At 40.3% G+C, this 21,348-nt stretch overlaps 1 protein-coding gene across 1 annotated transcript in view; it reads right to left on the minus strand.

Moving 5' to 3' along the window:
• The window catches only part of BFSP2 (beaded filament structural protein 2), an 89,134-nt gene that overhangs the window by 17,624 nt on the left and 50,162 nt on the right, over positions 1 to 21,348 (minus strand). Inside the window, 1 exon segment of the mRNA XM_049775617.1 lies at positions 11,263 to 11,424. Coding sequence (XP_049631574.1) covers positions 11,263 to 11,424 — 162 coding nt within the window.

A 21,348-nucleotide genomic window follows, 5' to 3' on the forward strand; every position in this document is an offset into this window, starting at 1 on the left:
ATTAAATTAAAAAAACCAGTGGGCAAAATTGTCACTATATAAGAGGATATTCATAAAAAAGTTATAGATGTTAAGGGAATACTTTTGAGATATACAAAGATGACACACGTGTCTCTTTTATGTTTTAGAAATAGTCGAAAGGGAGGGTATTGTTTCAAGACACCACTTTGGTCTGTGATTTGGCCAAGTGAAGAGCGCATGGAGCCATGTCATCCCCATGTTGCCTGCTGAAGCTTGCGAATCCCCGAGAGGCCTTTGCTTCCTAATTGCTGAAAGCTGGAAGTTCACCATTCCTTCCTCACCCCCTGCAGGAACCGGGAAGCCTGGGGTCTCCTTTAAACTGCTCCTAGCTGGAACCCACTTGCTGGGACCCTGAGCAGGTGGCCAGGGGTAACTTTGGGGACCAGGAGGAAGGAGAGAGAAGGCTATGGGGGCAGCCAAGGATGAATCTTCCCCTAAGCTTGGCCAAAAAGCCTACTGTATGAAGCCATGTCATTCCCGTGTTGCCTGCTGAAGCTTCCGACTCCCCCCAAACATTACTGTGAAAGATATTCAATCCACCTTGGTCAAAACAAAATTCATTAGTACAAAAAAAGGTTAAATGTGGGGTAATAGGCGATGAGAGTGAGGTAGTAAAGGAATAAAATGAGCTTCTGGGCGGTGTTCTGAATATGACAAACAGATTAAACCCAATGATATCCAAATATTTGTCTATACTTTTAGCACAGGGCCATAGCCCACGCACAGTTTCACAATGGACAGGGTTAGTAAGGAAACTTGCCTGCGACTTCCTGAAGTGACCCCTGAGCGTCACCAGGTGTGGCCCAAAAAAAAACAAAATAAAGAATAAATAAATAAATAAATAAAAACTTGCTTGTGACCGGAGTGATAGCACAGCTGTAGGGCGTTTGCCTTGCACATGTCCATTCTAGGGATATAGGGCAGACTTTGGTTGATCCTCTAGTGTCCCATATGGTTCCCCAAGCCAGGAGCGATTTCTGAGCACATAGCCAAAAGTAACCCCTGAGAGTCACAGGGTGTGGCCCAAAACCCAAAAGCCAAAGCAAATAAAAAAACAAACAAACAAACAAACAAAAAACCCTTGCTATAGATAGAAAACAACTAAAATAATACTATCATTATGTTGTGTTAATAAATACTGCTAAGTTGCTTAGTCTCAAAGCCTGCATTCTCCTTGCTGCTAGTTAAGACTATTATAAAAAACGATGGAGCTGGAGTAAGGCGTCTGCCTTGGGCCGCTAGCCTAGGACAGACCACCTGGCGTCCCATTTGGTCCCCCAAGCCAGGAGCCATTTCTGAGCACATAGCCAGGAGTAACCCCTGAGCGTCACCGGATGTGCCCCTCAAAAAAAAAAAAATAACACGTTAAAAAAGGTATCAACACCAAACATAAATCTGTTATGTGGTTTAATTAACAATGAAAGAGAAAAGAAAGTTATTATGATCACTGCGGGAGTTGTAAAATCATTTAAATTATTCCCTCCTTCCCCAAACACACACAAAAACACACTCCTCAAAGTAACTCATCACAACACATTTGCCTCTCTTTTGGGGACAGTTCACTTCTTTAACTTTCCTTCAAATATTACATATACTTTGTTCATCTAAAATATTTTTGCTTTTTAGTATTAAAATAACTTTACTTGTGTTTCTGTTTTAACCCAGTGCCACTAGATTACTCCCCAGACCAAGAAAAGTCGGCACATGATTTTACACCCTGAGACTAGGAAGTTAGGACTGTGCTTCATTGCTCAGCACAGTTGCTCGAATGTGTAATGAGATGCAAATGTGTTGGTCCCAGGCCTTCAAACCAGCTTGAAGTCTTGGCTTCTCTCTGCAGAAGTTGCTGCCAATGCCGGCAATTCCTATATTTCTGGGGCATGGGAGCATGTGACATTTTTAAATATGGTAAAAAAAAATTTAAATAAAACATTAAGTTTTAATGTACATGAAGAATGACTATGGGAAGTTGTAACGTGTTTTTGAGAAAATTGGCATGAAATATTTGATAGTTCCCACAGAGGAGGTAAGAAACCTTTCCAAACCCAACCCACTTGGCTGACTGGCATCACCATTCCTAAAACATCCTTGGCAGTGATCTGGAGTTGAAAGAAATGCTTCTCTCTTGTGTATGGAGAATGCATTTGGAGAAAGTGGATCATGTAGAGTGATAACATTCCTGTGACCTTAGAGATAACAAGTCTAATCTTAGAACTTACTCCTAGGAGGTATGTTGGGTTGAAGTATGTATTTTGTCTTTTTTAAGAGAAGTTACTGTGTAGTTTCAACAAGTCACTTTAATTCTCTCATGTTTTCTTATTGGTGAACAATAATAGCTTTATGAGAATATTGCTGTGTACTATAGGGAAGTGCTAACTACCAGGGTTCTAAGGTTTCTTAGATCACCACTTCATATAGACATCATTGTGTTCAGAATCAGGGAGAAAACAAAAGCAGTGACTTCTTGGGAATATAGAAGTTCTTGATCTTGTTCCAAGGAGATATTTTACTCCACAGTGAATGCACCGAGAAAGAGCTTCGTTTGGAAAGATGGAGACAGAAGCCTAGCACAATCTCTTCCCTCAGACAAATACCTCCTAATCTCACATTTTTATAAAAGGGAAAGGAATATATATTGTTCCCACTCCATTTGATTCATCTGGTTGAGACGGGCAGGTGAAAGTGTTAATTCTAGAGTCAAAAAAATGTAATTTGGGTTCCATTCCTGTCACTTTCTAACTGTTCGGTCTAAGGTAAATTCCTTAATCTCATCTGTCTCACTTTACAATTGTTCATTGGACACAATTGCAGTTCCTACCCCATGCTGGGAAGATTCTGGTGACAGCTTTGCTTAAAGCTTAGAACATGGGCTGGCACTAAGTGCATCTCACAGCTTTTCTGGCGCTGATCTCAAGGCACATGGCATCTTGTCCTGTAGATGAAGAAGTCTTGTTATCTCTACCTACCACCTCTATCCCAGCCAACTTCACAGACTATTGCAGCTATCTTGGATACAGGAATACATTTTTACATTCCATTTTGGAGTTCCCACCTGGCTGTGCTCAAGGTTTACTCCTATTCTATACTCCTATACTCTCTATTCACTAATCACTCCTGGTGGTGCTAAGGTGATCATATGTGGTAACAAAGATTGAACTCCAGTTGTCCATATATACAACGGAAGTACCTTACCCCTGTATTATTTCTCTGACCCAAAGCTCTGTTATGGTTATTGTTGTTGCTTTTTGGAGGGCCACATGTGGCAGTGCTCAGGGCTTACTCTTGGCCATGTGCTCAGGGGTCCCTCCTGGCAGTGTTGGGGGGCCATATGAAGTGTTGAAATTGTTTAAAACAATCATCTTACTTGCTTTACTATGTCTCTGGCCAACAGGTAGAACATCTTACTCCCCATTCTATCCTCTGGGGACATACAATGCCCCCCCCCCGGGCATATTATATGTACTGAAGGTCTGGAAAGGTGCTATGTACATGCTTAGGATGAGTATTTACCTAATGGAGATAGATAGTTATGACCTATCTCTTTTCCTTTTTTTTAAATTTTTTTTATTTTTAATTATGAGAACAAAGATGCAAAGAAAGAGGACAAGGTAAAGTTACAATGGAAGGACAATCACCCATAACATAATTCTCAGAAGAAGTCCCCTTGCTGTTATCTTAACTTTGAACTTTCAGCCAAAGAACATTAAGATAAATAAAACAGAATCTATGTACAGTTACTTTGTCCCTCAAGTCCCCAGATTGTAACACATTATAATATTTCTTAACAGCACACAAGGCAATCTAAAGCCATAAAACTTACGTAACTCCTTAAACATTAGAGGCATAGTATGACCTATCTCTTTTCATTAGAATTATCAGTAGTAACAGTTTTATAACTATAAGTCTATTAAGTCCTAATAGTCATTTGATGACATATAAATGGCTAGCTGAAGAGAGGTGATTCCTTGATTTGTATGTTTGGTTGGGGCCACACCTGGCAATGCTCAGGAGATCATTTGCAGTGCTGGGGATTGAATTGGAATTGATTGTGTGCAAGGCAAGTGCCTGAACCCTGTACAATATCTCTGGGCCTTTTCGATAACTTTTATCTGATAGGAGCCAGACCTGGTTGTGTTTGGGGCAGGAGGCTGTATTAGTGCCTAGCTCAGGGTCTTACATATACTTTACCATGTGAAACACATCCAAGCCTATAAAGATAGGCTTTGGCAGGCAGCACCCATAGCCCTGTCCTACAAACCAGATTCAGGATTGATTTGGAAGAAAGCTAAATATATACAAATACAAGGAAAGGAAACATACATTCAGATTATAGAAAATAAAGCTGTGTCTAGATAAGTGGTGGCTGGTACTTTGTACATTTTGTTTTTTGAATTTTTAACTAATTCAAGGGATTAATGACTAAAATATGCTTAAATGAAGTATACCTGAGTGCAAAAAAATGCTATGACCTTCTTATTAAAGCTGGCCCTTATGATATACTAGAGATTAGAATTCTAGTAGCCTTCTTTAGTGCATGATGCGGGAAACCAGAATGAACCAGGCTTCCCTTTTCACCCAAGAACCAACTCAGAGTCAAGCCCTCAAGACACAGAGAATCATGGATTACATATTTTCTCAGTAGATCTGCTCTTTCCGTTCTTTTTCTTTTTAATAATTTTTATTGAGACCAATGTGAATTACAAGTCTTTCACAGTTATATTTAAAGTACGTAGCAACAGTGAATTAGGGCAATTCCCACCACCAGTGTTGAGCTCCCTCTGCCTCATTTCCCACCATGCTTCCTTTATCTCCACCCTTAGCCCCCTGGACTGCCAGTGTAATAGGTCTCTTTTGTGTATAGCTTGTTGTAGATTCTATTGTTGTTAACTTTGGGTTGTATATTTAGGTCTGATCATTTTTCATTTTTACTCAATGCTCATGAGACCACTTTGCACCTGGTATCATCCACTTTTCCTTCTCAATTTGTAGGAAGCCATAGAAAAATGAGAAAAAGATGATTCATGTTCTATGGCTCTGTTAAAAAAAAAAAAGAAAGAAAGTGTATGGGAGCCCCTGTCTAGAAGCCATAAATATAAATTTAAAAAAAGAAAAAGAAAGAAAAAAGAAAAAATGGGGTGGCTGATACACATTTTTTAACTGGTTGTTTTTGTTTGTTTATTTGTTTGTTTTGCATAGGCACAGTAAATATTGAAGAAAATTAGAAAGGAAATTGCCTTTGTCTAAGAGATACAGGGTGTCTCCACCCTCCCTGGTGTTTATCATGAAAATAGTAAATCAAGTATCTTGTAGTAAAGAGCCAGTGGTCTCTGTTAAAGTAGACAAATCTATTTCATTTCAACTTAGTATTTAGTTTATAGGTAACATCCAGTGGTACTCAGATACTTACTACTCCTGGCTCTGTGCTCAGGGGTCCTTCCTCACATATAGGACCATGAGGTGTCAGTGATAGTGCAAAGCATGCACTCAGCTCCTTAAAATCCATTTTAATTCACTTTCATATCTCCTAGAAACTTGACTTTTCATAAAAATGAAGCAAAGTAAGGCCTCAGAACAGCGGCTATATAAAGCACTGTCCTTGCAGCATAGAATATTAATTGTAAAAATAAATGACACATAACCATGATAGCCAAGGTTTTGGGTGTACTTAATGGTAAATATAGACTTGTACTGTCCAAAATGTTAGCCATTAGCCATATACAACTATTTAAAATAAAAATTAAATAGAACTTAAAATAATTTAGTTCTCTGTTGTATGAGAAATAGCCATAAATGGGGGCCAGAGCGATAGCACAGTGGTAAGGCATTTGCCTTGCATGTGGCCAACACAGGATGAACCCAGGTTCAAATCCCGGCATCTCATATGGTCCCCGAGCCTGCCAGGAGTGACTTCTTAGTGCAGAGCCAGGAGTAACTGCTGAGCATTGCCAGGTGTGACCCAAAAACCACCACCACCACCCCAAAAAAAGAAATAGCCACAAATATTCAGTGGTTTTCATACTGGATTGTCACACAGATTAGAAAACATTCCATCACTGGAAAAAGTATTATTCTAGGCTACTGCTCTAAACAATCTCTAGTGTTTTCCAGCTCTTAGACTTCACAGTTAATCCCAATCTGTTCACTTTCTTTATTCTTAAATTTCTATGATCTATAGTCCTATTTAAGGCATGATGGCTCAGATCAAGTTCCTAATCACTAATGCCTTCCATTGACCTTGTACATACCCTCTGCCACAGAAGATGACTTGGGGGCAATGATTGATTATGGAGTTTCTGACTCTAGGGATCCTTACAAGGGAGCTAAGTTTTCTCCAAGTTTGGGCTGACAATAGAATACACACTAGTTATTGTGCACATCATCTAGATGTAGGGAAGGAGGAAAGAGACTTCCAAGAATCATAGTGGTGAGGAATCCTTCTAGGAAGGAACTCTGCAAGTAGAACAGTGTGTGGTTTGCTGGGAGCAGATGGGCTAGGTCTTTGGTAGTTAAGCTGAGAAATAGACAAGTAGAGAAGCTCTAAGAGGAAGAAAAAAAGGCAAGAGCCCCTCAATTAAGAAGAGAAGGAAAGAGGAGGGAGGGATGCAATTAAAGCTCTTGCTTTCAGCCAAAGGGAATTTATTCCATGGTCAGCAAGGGTGCTATGGCATATTGTCTGGGGATTCCAAAGAATCCTCAAATTGCCTGAGTTGGGTAACAAATGAAAAGGAAGAAAGAAGAGCCAGACCTTCTTCCTCTCTGGACTGGCCAATCCTTCCATCACTGAATCATGCAACTTGAGAAACTTCCCAAACTGGATCTGAAGTTCCTGGTCTCTATAACACCACGGTCAGAGAAAACATGATTACTGCATGGATCCTAGCCAAAAAAATTTTGATAAGAAATTGGGATCTGGGGCTGGCGAGATAATTCAGCAGGCAAGGTATTTACTTTGTATGTAGCTGATTGTAATTCAATACCCAACACCACATATGGTTCCCTGAATCTTGCCAGGAGTGATTCCTGAGTACAGAATCAGGAGAAAGCCCTGAGCCCAACCAAGTGAAAAGATAAAATAAAAATAAAAAATTGGGGTCACCCTCAGCAGCATGAAGAAGAGACCAGAGGCCATGCCCCACAATGCTTAGCTAGTGGTATGGATCAGATTCAGTGCTTGTGCCTGTACTGTATTGCGGTTCCAAGGGAACACACCCATTAGTGTTGAGGAAAGTTATATGTCTAGGCGAGAATTACAAGTCTTGGGGTTGGGGCACAGCAGGTAGAGCAGGTAGGTCACCTGTACACATTGACCCAGGTTCCATCCCCTAAATCCCCCTGTGGTCCCCAGAGCCTATCAGGAGTGATTTCTGAGTGCAGAACCAGGAGTAACCCCTGAGCGCCAACGGGTGTGGCCCCAAACCAAACCAAACCAATCAACAAACAAAGGAATTAAAAGTCATGTGCTCTGGGGCCAGCGAGGTGGCGCTAGAGGTAAGGTGTCTGCCTTGCAAGCGCTAGCCAAGGAAGAACTGCGGTTCTATCCCCTGGTGTCCCATATGGACCCCCCAAGCCAGGGGCGCTTAGCCAGGAGTAACCCCTGAGCATCGAATGGGTGTGGCCGAAAAAAAAAAAAAGTCTAATAGGGTTCTAATCTTGGCATCCCCTATGGTCCCCTGTGCCTGCCAGGAGCGATTTCTTAGGGAATAGCCAGGAGTAACCCCTTAGCACCACCGGGAGTGGCCCAAAAACAAGCAAACAAAAACAAGAAGAGGTGTTAGCAGATGCTGTTAGCATGCAGTTTTATCACTATCCCACCAGGCTTTAGCATGTGAGTTCTCCCTAGCTCTCTTCTCACTGCCAGATTCTGGTGTTTTTTTTTTTTTTTGTTTTGTGTGTGTGTGTGTGTGTTTTGTTTGTTTGTTTTCTTTTCTTTTTGTTTTTGTTTTGCAGAGACTGTCTCTGAAGTCTTTGAAAGGCCACTCTGTTAGACAGCAGAGGATTGGTTGGAGATAGCATACTCTTCCCCTTTCTCCCCTTTCCTGTATTCCTGCACTACTTCCCACCATCATGGCTACACCTTTCCTGGGGGGTAGTTGTTGGTGACGCTTTCTTTATTGGTTCCTTCCACTGCTCTTCTCTCTTGGCATTTTATGCTCCTGCTCTGCACACACACACACCCTCCCCCAATTTCAAATTAGCTCCTTTACTTCAGTATTTGTCTCAGAATCCTTTCTTGGGGATCCTAAATGAAGATATAAATCAATCATAGCAATTAATTTCCCGTCTCCCTGGGCTGAAAAGTAATTAGATGTATTCTTTCTGCAAAAGTTTTCAAAGCAGTGTCTGTGCTAAGTCATTTTACATTTATGTGTAGTGGCCAAGAAACTGACAAGAGATCCTGAGAATAGGCCAATGTCAGCCCCTCGGGGCTTGCCTGCAACTGATGAAACTATTTATTAGAGGATGTCTGGCTGTCATTTCTGATCTTGTTAATGATCAGAGGAATTCACTCATTCTGCAAATATTTTTTGAGCTGCACCTCTCTGCAAGAGGCCTAGACAGTATTGGCCAAACTAAGACAAGTACTGTCTGTTTTCTCTAAGATTTGACTTTTAGATAACTGTATTACAAAACACTAATAACTCTGTTCAGAATTAATGTCTGAATTATTGTGGGGCTGATGATGATTCTCAAGAAGGTGAGGCGTGATTCATACTGACTAGGGTGGTTCCTATTTCACATTCTACAGTTGTTTCTCTTAATTATAATGGCCCCACCGTTTTCCCAAGAAATTATGGAGTGCTGGGCCAGAAGCAAAGGGGGCAAACATACAGGCCATTGGGATTTAGCTTTGGGAAAGGTTCCCAAGAGAACCTTTTTTGCTCCATGCTGAGCAGAGAATCCAAGATGAAGGGACTGGAGAACTGAATGACTATGTTAGAACTGAGAAGTGGATTATGGAGGCTAAGTGCTTTTCTGGGCTTTAATTCTTCTCTAGAGTAATAGCAAGGCTCTCTAGGTCATTCATTGTTCATGAATCTTCTAAGAAGCAATAGATCTAAACAAATACATATCTGGCATCTTTGTTCTTCTGTATAGCTTTTTTTTTTCCAGTTCCACCTCATTGGGATCCACATGACCACATACTGTGGACTCACTAGGTGTGTCTTGTCATTAAAAGTGTTTTTAGTGCCTGGCTCAGTTAAGAAAAAAAGGAATTGTTGAAAAAGGGTGGGGTGGAGAAATACAAAAGTAAAGATACTTTCTGAACTGGAGAACACTGGGGATCTAGAACTGAGAGAAAACTCTGCCAGGAAGGTTCCTGTTGGTAGTTGGGGGCAAGGAACAAAGGGTTTCTAGTAGAAAGATGAACATTAAAGATTTTCTTCTAGTAGCTTTTCTTGAAGATTTTAACTCTGGCTGTGTAGTTAAATCATCTAGAGAGCTTATAAACCACCAAATTCCTCTCATTCTCTGATTCACTTGGTCTTGGGTAGGGCTTGCACATGAGCATTTGGGAAAATGTACTAAAATAATTGACCTATGCAACTACTGGCTGAGTCAGTGAGTGGGAATCAAGTACAGGAGCACCCACAACACTCAGAGAGGGACTTTCCTTTCTTTCCTTCAGGCTTGTTTCCTCTCCTGCCTCCAAATTCCATAATCATGAGTGAGTGAGTGATAGAGAATAGAGCCAAGTCTATGCAATTTCATATTTTGGGGAAAGGGAAAGTAAATTCCTTTATCTCTTATGAGACTTAATAAAAATAGTTTTTCTTTCATGCATATAATTTATAGTACTTAAGGAAAATAAGAAATAAGAAAATTCATCTCAAGTTGTCAAATAGATTCATTACTAAAAGACAATAACCATATATACCCCTAACATTTTAATGCCTCTTTGAAATTTTTTTATTCCAAATTTATTTGCTTGAATGCTTTCTCTTACTGTATATACCCAGGCAAACAAACTGTAGCTTGTAGGCAAGATCCTACACACATCCTGTTTTTTGTAACAAGCAGTTTATATTTGCTTACTGGCCATATGCAGCTGTGCTCAGGGCTTAATGCTGGCTCTGTGCTCAGGAATCGCTTTTGGTGGAGTTCAGGGGGACCATTTGTGATAGTGGGATTGAACCAGGACTGGTTCATGCAAGGCAAGTGCCCTACTTGCTATACTATATCTCAGGCCCAACACAGCTTTTATTAGGAAGCAACCAGGCTTCTTTGTTACATGTCACTCACAGCTACTTTTACACTACAGTGATAGAGTTGAATAGCAGTGATAGAGTTAATTTGGCCTAGGAAACATGACTCTCTACTATTTGGTCGTTTACCAAAAATTTTGTTAGTCCGTGGTAGATACAAATCTGTACTATCTTCCCCTACTTTCGCATAAAAATTTTCCATGTTGTTAAAAGTGATCCATGTATACCATTTCTAAAAACTACTTAATATTTACTTTGTGATTAGGTTGTAGATTAATCTTTTTTTTTGGGGGGTCACACCCAGCAGCACTCAGGAGTTCTCCTGGCTCTATGCTCAGAAATCGCTCTTGGCAGGCTCGGGGGACCATATGGGATGCCGGGATTTGAACCACCGACCTTCTGCATGCAAGGCAAACAACTTACCTCCATGCTATCTCTCTGCCCTGTAGATTTAATCTTTTTTTCTATTAGTAAACGTTTTCATGTTTTCCTCACAAAAAATATTTGCAATTATTTCTTAGAGTGAGTATTCAGATTATTCAGATGGTGGACTGGGACATTTAAGTGCATCATGCTAGTTAATGCTTCCAAGAATATGGGATAGAAGCTACTTCTCCACATATATGACAGCATTAAAACTATATAAGTTTTAGATATAAAGTTTTATCTATACGTTTTAGATAAGTAAGAGAGTTGCTATTTTAATTGCCTTTCTTTTGTGACCATTGAGATGATAACAGTTGAAATTTCTCTTTTGCATTTTCTCTGACTGCTTTTCTGCCTCTTTTCTTTACTTTTTTTTTTTTTTTTTGGTTTTTGGGTCACACCTGGCAGCACTCAGGGGTTACTCCTGGCTCTATGCTCAAAAATCGCTCCTGGCAGGCTTGGGGGACCATATGGGATGCCAGGATTTGAACCACTGTTCTTCTGCGTCAAAGGCAAACACCCTACCACTGTGATATCTCTCGGGCCCTCTGCCTCTTTTCTTGCCTCTCTCTGCACAGAGTAGATAGAGGGTGCAGGCTCTGCCTCTTACCTTGACATGTAGGAAGGCACCTGCTTCCACTTGATTCTTTGCCATGTCTCTCTCCCAGTGAATTCTGTTTGCCTCAAGGATGTCATCCAGGTCACTGCCAAGGGAAATATCCATTTGTTCTAGGCCAGCTCCTGCCAATTGTTTGCAGAGCATGTTCACATGCTGGAAATGACAATGCAAAGCTCAGGTGAGTTATAGTAGAAAAAGAAAAAAAACAGAGTTCTCGTCAGCAGAATCCAACTCTCTAGGAAATACTTGTGCTTGCTGTTCTGTTGCTGATCCATGTGGGGTTTCAGAGACTGTCGAAGTCCTTTCTGATCCTCATCCTGGAAAGAATAAAGTTCTTTTTTCTCAGGATGCATTCTTTTTTTCATTTTGGTTTTGTTTTATTAGTCATACTCAATGATGCTGGAGGTTACTACTGGCTCTATGCTCAGTAATCACTCCTAGTGGTTCTAAGAGATTATATGGGACTCTGAGAATAGAACTAGGGTTGGCTACATGCATTTTGCTATCTCTCCAACCTTTCAAGGATGTATTCTTAAGCTGGTCTTTTTAAGCCCAAACTCATCCAAAGCAATCATCAAACTAAATACACATTGAATCATCAAAATAACTGAATTATTAAAATAATTACATACTGAAAGAAACAAGATAAATAGCAAGATAAAATTTATGAGTTTCATGAAGTCAGTAAGATAGAATTGACCTAAAGATAGCTTTGTGTCTCTGAAAGTTAGAACACATTAGATAAAGGGATAATATTCAAGATCTATAAAATTCTCACACAGCTCAACAACAATAAAACAATAACACCATCAGAAAATGGGGGAAAAAAGATCAATAGACTCATTGCTGAAGAGGACATACATATGGTCAATATGCATATAAAAAAGTATTCACTGTGACTTATTAGAAAATGCAAATAACTTTTGCAAAAGCCGGCTCCCTGTGTGTGACACCAGGCAGGGAAAATCCATGAAAGTACACCGGCCCAGTGGGGCCCAACTGTGAAAAACTGTGAGTTTGACCTGTATATGTCTGTCTACTGTCCTCTTGCGTGAAACTCTTGCGAGTGGGGCATAAAGAGTCTCCAGAAAACTCGCTCGCCCAGAGGCCATTTTCAAGGAGGGACTACAGAGCATGAAAACCGGCAAGACTTTGCAAAAGCCGGCTCCCTGTGTGTGACACCAGGCGGGGAAAATCCATGAAAGTACACCAGCCCAGTGGGGCCCAACTGTGAAAAACTGTGAGTTTGACCTGTATATGTCTGTCTACTGTCCTCTTGCGTGAAACTCTTGCGAGTGGGGCATAAAGAGTCTCCAGAAAACTCGCTCGCCCAGAGGCCATTTTCAGGGAGGGACTACAGAGCATGAAAACCGGCAAGACTTTGCAAAAGCCGGCTCCCTGTGTGTGACACCAGGCGGGGAAAATCCATGAAAGTACACCGGCCCAGTGGGGCCCAACTGTGAAAAACTGTGAGTTTGACCTGTATATGTCTGTCTACTGTCCTCTTGCGTGAAACTCTTGCGAGTGGGGCAAAAAGAGTCTCCAGAAAACTCGCTCGCCCAGAGGCCATTTTCAGGGAGGGACTACAGAGCATGAAAACCGGCAAGACTTTGCAAAAGCCGGCTCCCTGTGTGTGACACCAGGCAGGGAAAATCCATGAAAGTACACCAGCCCAGTGGGGCCCAACTGTGAAAAACTGTGAGTTTGACCTGTATATGTCTGTCTACTGTCCTCTTGCGTGAAACTCTTGCGAGTGGGGCAAAAAGAGGCTCCAGAAAACTCGCTCGCCCAGAGGCCATTTTCAGGGAGGGACTACAGAGCATGAAAACCGGCAAGACTTTGCAAAAGCCGGCTCCCTGTGTGTGACACCAGGCGGGGAAAATCCATGAAAGTACACCGGCCCAGTGGGGCCCAACTGTGAAAAACTGTGAGTTTGACCTGTATATGTCTGTCTACTGTCCTCTTGCGTGAAACTCTTGCGAGTGGGGCATAAAGAGTCTCCAGAAAACTCGCTCGCCCAGAGGCCATTTTCAGGGAGGGACTACAGAGCATGAAAACCGGCAAGACTTTGCAAAAGCCGGCTCCCTGTGTGTGACACCAGGCAGGGAAAATCCATGAAAGTACACCAGCCCAGTGGGGCCCAACTGTGAAAAACTGTGAGTTTGACCTGTATATGTCTGTCTACTGTCCTCTTGCGTGAAACTCTTGCGAGTGGGCCAAAAAGAGGCTCCAGCGGAGCATGGCCGCTACGCGGCCGTGCACTCTTTCTAAGGAAAGAACACCATTGCAACAAGAAGGAAAAATTACACTAAGAACGGTGCTATATCACAGAAGCAATCATTTCTCTCTGGACTGTCTTCTCTGTTGCATGCCCGGGGCCTAAGATTTGACCCAGTGTAAGGCTACATCCATGAAGGACTCCCCACCCTTAGAGGCAAGTCAGCCCATCCAGAAAGGGAGGAGCCAGAGGAGTGTGCTGCCTGCATCATATAGACAATGAATACCACCACATCACGTAGAAAAACCCACAATACAAGTGTGACAATGGGGAAACAATGCAGGCCAGCATCAGACATAGAGAATGAAGATGACAATTCTGAGGACCAGATAATGACCAACCAACTAATCAACCTCTAACATAAGGACTTTAGACTAGCAATATGGAAGATGCTCAACGGACTCCAAGAAACCATGGATCGAGTTGAACAGAACACTAATAAGAACCAAGAAAATATGAAGACAGAAATCACAAAACTCCAAACTGAAATAACATGTCAACTAACAGGACTGAAAAAGTCAGTAAACGAAGTGAATGACAAAATGGATAAGCTCTGGGACAGGGTATCAGAAGCTGAGAATAGACTTGGTGCTGTGGAAGATGAGATACATAACAATTCCATACAGCAGGAGAGATTGGACAAAAAACTTAAAGCAAATGAGCAGACAATGGAAAAATTAGTCAAAGAATGGGAACAGATGAAAATAAAAGTCTATGATAAGATCAACAGAAACAACTTAAGAATCATTAGAGTCCCAGAGACCCAGGAAGAAAATTTCCAGGAAGAATCAACGGTCAAGAACATCATTAAAGAGAAACTTCCAGAGCTAAAGAATATATGTGATCAAATCCTGCATGCCCGAAGTGTACCAACCAAAAGAGACCCCAGAAAAACCACCCCAAGACACATCCTAGTCACAATGACAAATCCCACAGATACAGAATTCTGAAAACAGCAAGATCAAAAGGGGAAATCACGTTCAAGCAAGCTTCCCTGAGATTTACAGCAGACCTGTCACCAGAAACACTCAATGCCAGAAAGCAGTGGTGGGATATTGTGACAAGACTGAATGAAATAAATGATTCACCCAGAATACTATACCCAGCAAAACTCACTTTCCAGTTTGACAGAAGAATACATGGTTTCACAGACAAAAAAACAGCTCAGAAACTTCACAGACACAAAACCAGTCTTAAGAGAAAAACTGAAAGACCTAATCTAAGACAAGACTACCCAAAAGACACACCAAATTTTGAAATAAAGATGGCGTTAAATCCCAGGACAATTCTTTCTCTCAACGTCAATGGACTAAATGCACCAGTTAAGAGACACAGAGTGGCTAAATGGATCAAAAAACTCAATCCAACATTCTGCTGCCTACAAGAAACGCACCTGAATAGTCAGAACAAACATAGACTCAAAATAAAAGGCTGGAGAAAAATTATCCAAGCAAACAACACCCATAAAAAAGCTGGAGTGGCCATACTAATATCAGATAATGCAAACTTTATACTCAGGAAGGTTGTAAGGGACAAAGATGGACATTTTATATTAATCAAGGGGTACGTAGAGCAGGAAGAATTCACTCTCCTAAACATATATGCACCGAATGAGGGGCCAGCAAAATATTTAATACAACTGTTGACAAATCTGAAAAATAATATCAACAACAACACAATAATTGTGGGGGACCTTAACACGGCTTTGTCAACACTGGATAGGTCAACCAGACTGAAACCCAACAAGAATATACTAGACCTGAGGAGAGAAATGGAAGAAAGAGGCCTAGTGGATATATATAGGACACTCCATCCCCAGAAACCTGGATACACATTCTTCTCCAATGTACATGGGACATTCTCCAGGATAGACTACATGCTGGCACATAAAACATACCTCCATAAGATCAAGAGGATAGAAATTTTGCAGACTACCTTCGCTGACCACAAGGCTTTGAAATTATTTGTGAACTCCAAAGGGACTCAGAAGAAACACTTTAACACCTGGAAGTTAAACAGCCTCATGCTCAATAACCAGTGGGTCCGAGATGAAATCAAGGAGGAAATAAAAAGGTTCCTGGAAACAAATGACAATAAAGACACAAACTCTCAGAACTTATGGGACACAGCAAAAGCAGTACTGAGAGGAAAATTTATAGCTTTGCAAGCACACATCAGGAAGGAAGAAGGAGCTTACCTGAGTAGCTTAATGACACAGCTAATAGAACTAGAAAATGCTCAACAAAAGGACCCAAGAATAGGAAGACAGAAGGAAATAACAAAGCTGAGAGCAGAAATCAACGAAGTGGAAACTCAAAAAACAATCCGAAAGATCAACGAAAGCAGAAGTTGGTTCTTTGAAAAAATAAACAAGATTGATAGACCACTGGCAAACCTAACAAAGAAAGAGAGAGAGAGAGAAACTTGATAACTCGTATCAGGAATGAAAAAGGAGAGATCACTACTGATATGACAGAGATTCAAAGGGTAATCAGAAACTACTTTGAAAAACTCTACGCCACTAAAAATGAGAACCTGGAAGAAATGGATAAATTCTTGGACTCTTATAATCTTCCACGGTTGAAGGAAGAGGATGTAGCATATCTAAACACCCCCATCACCATTGATGAAATTAAAACAGTAATCAAATGTCTGCCGAAAAACAAAAGCCCAGGTCCAGATGGATTCACTAATGAATTCTATCAAACTTTCCAAGAGGAACTACTGCCAATCTTGGCAAGACTCTTTCATGAAATTGAACAAGCAGAAACACTTCCAAATAGCTTTTATGAAGCCAACATCACCTTGATACCTAAACCAGACAGAGATGCTACAAAAAAAGAAAATTACAGACCAATATCGCTGATGAATGCAGATGCAAAGATCCTCAACAAAATCCTGGCAAATAGGATTCAATGCCTCGTTAAGAAGATCATCCACTACGATCAAGTAGGTTTCATCCCAGGAATGCAAGGCTGGTTTAACATCCGTAAATATATCAACATAATACACAACATCAATAACAAGAAAAATAAAAACCACATGATCATATCAATAGATGCAGAGAAAGCATTTGATAAGGTCCAACACCCATTCTTGATCAAAACTCTCAGCAAGATGGGAATGGAGGGAACCTTTCTCAATATAGTGAAGGCCATCTACCACAAGCCAGTGGCAAATATTATCCTCAATGGAGAAAAACTAAAAGCCTTCCCTCTAAATTCTGGCACAAGACAAGGCTGTCCTCTCTCACCACTCCTATTCAACATAGCACTGGAAGTACTTGCTATAGCGATTAGGCAAGAAAAGGATATCAAGGGAATCCAGATAGGAAAGGAAGAAGTCAAGCTCTCACTGTTTGCAGATGACATGATACTCTACTTAGAAAACACTAAAGACTATCAAAAAGCTTCTAGAAACAATAGACTCATATAGCAAGGTGGCAGGCTACAAAATTAACACACAAAAATCAATGGCCTTTCTATACACCAATAGTAATAAGGATGAAATGGACATTAAGAAAACAACCCCATTCACAATAGTGCCACACAAACTCAAATATCTTGGAATCAACTTGACTAAATATGTGAAGGACCTATACAAAGAAAAGTATAAAACTCTGCTCCAAGAAATAAGAGAGGACACACGGAAATGGAAACACATACCCTGCTCATGGATTGGCAGGATTAACATCATCAAAATGGCAATACTCCCCAAGGCATTATACAGATTTAATGCCATCCCTCTAAAGATACCCATGACATTCTTCAAAGAAGTGGATCAGACACTTTTGAAATTCATTTGGAACAATAAACACCCTCGAATAGCTAAAGCAATCATTGGGAAAAAGAATATGGGAGGAATTACTTTCCCCAACTTTAAACTGTACTACAAAGCAACAGTTATCAAAACAGCATGGTATTGGAATAAGGACAGGTCCTCAGATCAGTGGAATAGGCTTGAATACTCAGAAAATGTTCCCCAGACATACAATCACCTAATTTTTGATAAAGGAGCAGGAAATCCTAAATGGAGCAGGGAAAGCCTCTTCAGCAAGTGGTGTTGGCACAATTGGATAGCCACTTGCAAAAAATTGAACTTAGACCCCCAGCTAACATCATGTACGAAGGTAAAATCCAAATGGATTAAAGACCTCGATATCAGCCCCAAAACCATAAGATATATAGAACAGCACATAGGCAAAACACTCCTGGACATTACAGGCATCTTCAAGGAGTATACTGCACTCTCCAAGCAAGTGAAAGCAGAGATTAACAGATGGGAATATATTAAGCTGAGAAGCTTCTGCACCTCAAAGGAAATAGTGCCCAGGATACAAGAGCCCCCCACTGAGTGGGAGAAACTATTCACCCAATACCCATCAGATAAGGGGCTAATCTCCAAAATATACGAGGCACTGACAGAACTTTACAAGAAAAAAACATCTAACCCCATCAAAAAATGGGGAGAAGAAATGAACAGACACTTTGACAAAGAAGAAATACACATGGCCAAAAGACACATAAAAAATGTTCCACATCACTAATCATCAGAGAGATGCAAATCAAAACAACGATAAGATACCACCTCACACCCCAGAGAATGGCACACATCACAAAGAATGAGAATCAACAGTGTTGGTGGGGATGTGGAGAGAAAGGAACTCTTATCCACTGCTGGTGGGAATGCCGTCTAGTTCAACCTTTATGGAAAGCGATATGGAGATTCCTCCAAAAACTGGAAATCGAGCTCCCATACGATCCAGCTATACCACTCCTAGGAATATACCCTAGGAACACAAAAATACAATACAAAAATCCCTTCCTTACACGTATATTCATTGCAGCACTATTTACCATAGCAAGACTCTGGAAACAACCAAGATGCCCTTCAACAGACGAATGGCTAAAGAAACTGTGGTACATATACACAATGGAATATTATGCAGCTGTCAGGAGAGATGAAGTCATGAAATTTTCCTATACATGGACGTACACGGAATCTATTATGCTGAGTGAAATAAGTCAGAGAGAGAGAGAAAAACGCAGAATGGTCTCACTCATCTATGGGTTTTAAGAAAAATGAAAGACACCCTTGTAATAATAATTTTCAGACACAAAAGAGAAAAGAGCTGGAAGTTCCAGCTCACCTCATGAAGCTCACCACAAATAGTGATGAGTTTAGTTAGAGAAATAACTACATTTTGAACTGTCCTAATAACGAGAATGTATGAGGAAAACGGAGAGCCTGTCTAGAGTACAGGCGGGGGTCGGGTGGGGAGGAGGGAGACTTGGGACATTGGTGATGATAATGTTGCACTGGTAATGGGTGGTGTTCTTTACATGACTGAAACCCAAACACAATCATGTATGTAATTAAGGTGTTTAAGTAAATTAAAAAAAAGAAAAAAAAGAAAATGCAAATAAAAATGACAATGAAGTTTCATCTGACAACAGTAAAAATGACATATCAAAAAAGAATGGAGGGTCAGATAGATATTCAGCTAGTAAGGTGCTTGCTTTGCTCATGGTTGACTTGGATTCAATATCTGACATCTCATATGGACCCCAGAGCCATTTGGGGTATATGATATATAAAATATGCATTACATATGTGATATATTTCTAATTTTTACTATTAAAAGCTGGAATGCTACTCAGTATTATCACTGATTCAGTATTTAGGTTTAAGATAAGATGAAATATTGCAGTTTGCTATAGCTGAAATGGCACTGAAGAGCATCATGTTAAGGGAAATGAATTAGAGACAAGAGGACAAATAACAGATGTTCTCACTCATCTGTAGCATAACTAAAAACAAAACAAGGAAATAATATGAAATGATGACAGTTCTTGGCCTTGGCTTTCATGACTTAGATCAGTATTTTTCAACCTTTTTGTGCAAAGGCACACTTTTTTTCATGAAAAAAAAAATCACGAGGCACACCACCATTAGAAAATGTTAAAAAAAAAAAGTGCGGCCGGAGAGGTGGCGCTAGAGGTAAGGTGTCTGTCTTGCACGCGCTAGCCAAGGAAGGACCTTGGTTTAATCCCCTGGCGTCCCATATGGTGCCCCCAACTCAGGAGCAATTTCTGAGTGCTTAGCCAGGAGTAACCCCTGAACATCAAATGGGTGTGGCCCCCCCAAAAAAAAACAAAAAAGAAAATGTTAAAAAAATTATAATAATTTTCAGACAAAAAAGAGAAAAGAGCTGGAAGTTCCAGCTTACCTCATGAAGCTCACCACAAAGAGTGATGAGTTTAGTTAGAGAAATAACTATATTCTGAACTGTCCTAATGAGAATGTATGAGGGAAATAGAAAGCCTGTCTAGAGTACAGGCGGGGGTTGGGTGGGGAGGAGGGAGATTTGGGACATTGGTGATGGGAACGTTGCACTGGTGATGGGTGGTGTTCTTTACATGACTGAAACCCAAACACAGTCATATATGTAATCAAGGTGTTTAAAGAAAATAAAATATATTAAAAATATTTAACTCTGTGCCTATATTGAATATATATAAAGTAATTCTCTTAAATAGGAATAAAATAAACACAAAGAAATTATTTTATAATTATTTTATTATGAAATAATTTATAATTGTTCACATTTCTGTTTACTTACTCAGTGCAAAATCTGGGCCCGTTTAGCTGAACACAAAGCTGATATTCTGGCAGAAATCAAAGAAAGACACACACGTAGCTCTTCGTCATCAGCTCTCAGTCTGTCTTTAGTTTTTATAGTCCGTAATATGTGCTTCAGCTCACAAATAGGCCAATCATGCCAAAGCTGCATGTTACAGATGAAATTGAAATTTTTCCCACTGCACACCAGACAACATCTCATGGCACACTAGTGTGCCGCAGCACAGTAATTAAAAAACGCTGACTTAGATTATCAAGCATTGGATGTGGGGAAAGAGGAAGACTAGAAGTGACAAAAAATCATTGATTAAGGGTCTTGGGCACTATGGTGATGGTGAAGATGTAGTAACTGTACATCAAAATTATAAACATTATTAATTCCATTGAAAAAATTTTACCTAACTGCAAATAATAATAAATTTTAAAGTTACCGGGCCATCAGAGACAATAGAGATGAGGGCCAGGAAGTTGGTAGGAAGCTTGCCACAAATAGAACAGAAAAAAAGACTGTATGACAATGAAGGTTAGAAATGATTACTCTGGACAATGCTGAAAAGAGATAAAGTGATATGCATGATACCTCTTCAGGAACAATATTGCAAACCACAGTGTCTAAAAAGAAATAAAATGTAAGAGAGAGAGAGGAAAAATATCTGCCACAGAGGCAGACAGGGGAAGGGAGGAAGGAAAACGGGGGATGTTGGTGGTGGGAAATGTACACTAGGGAAGGGTGTTGACATTGTAGGTAAACTCAATCATGAACTATTCTGTACCAAATATAAATCTGTATTATGAATAACAAAAAAGTTACAGGGCCAGAAAGAGTTCAGGGGTTAAGACACTTGCTTTGTACATGTCTGATGTGGGTTATATCCTCAGTATCACATATAGTCCCCAAAATATCACCAAGAATAACCCCTGAGTATGAACTATGAGTAAGTCCTGAGCACCACTGGTTGTAGCCCCCAACATTTTTTTAAAAGGCTGGGGCTACAGTGGAATATTAGCTAAGATGAGAAGAAAATAAATTAATTTGCTCTTATTTTGTTTATGGTTAGACAAAAGAAGAAAGTTCCTGACAAGTGAGCATTGTGAAGTGGGTTTTGACTTTTCAGCAGAAAAAACTTTAGGGTTCAGATAGAAAGTGAGTGATTGGT

The sequence above is a fragment of the Suncus etruscus genome, chromosome 6 (assembly GCF_024139225.1).
Source record: "Suncus etruscus isolate mSunEtr1 chromosome 6, mSunEtr1.pri.cur, whole genome shotgun sequence".
Lineage (NCBI taxonomy): Eukaryota > Metazoa > Chordata > Mammalia > Eulipotyphla > Soricidae > Suncus > Suncus etruscus.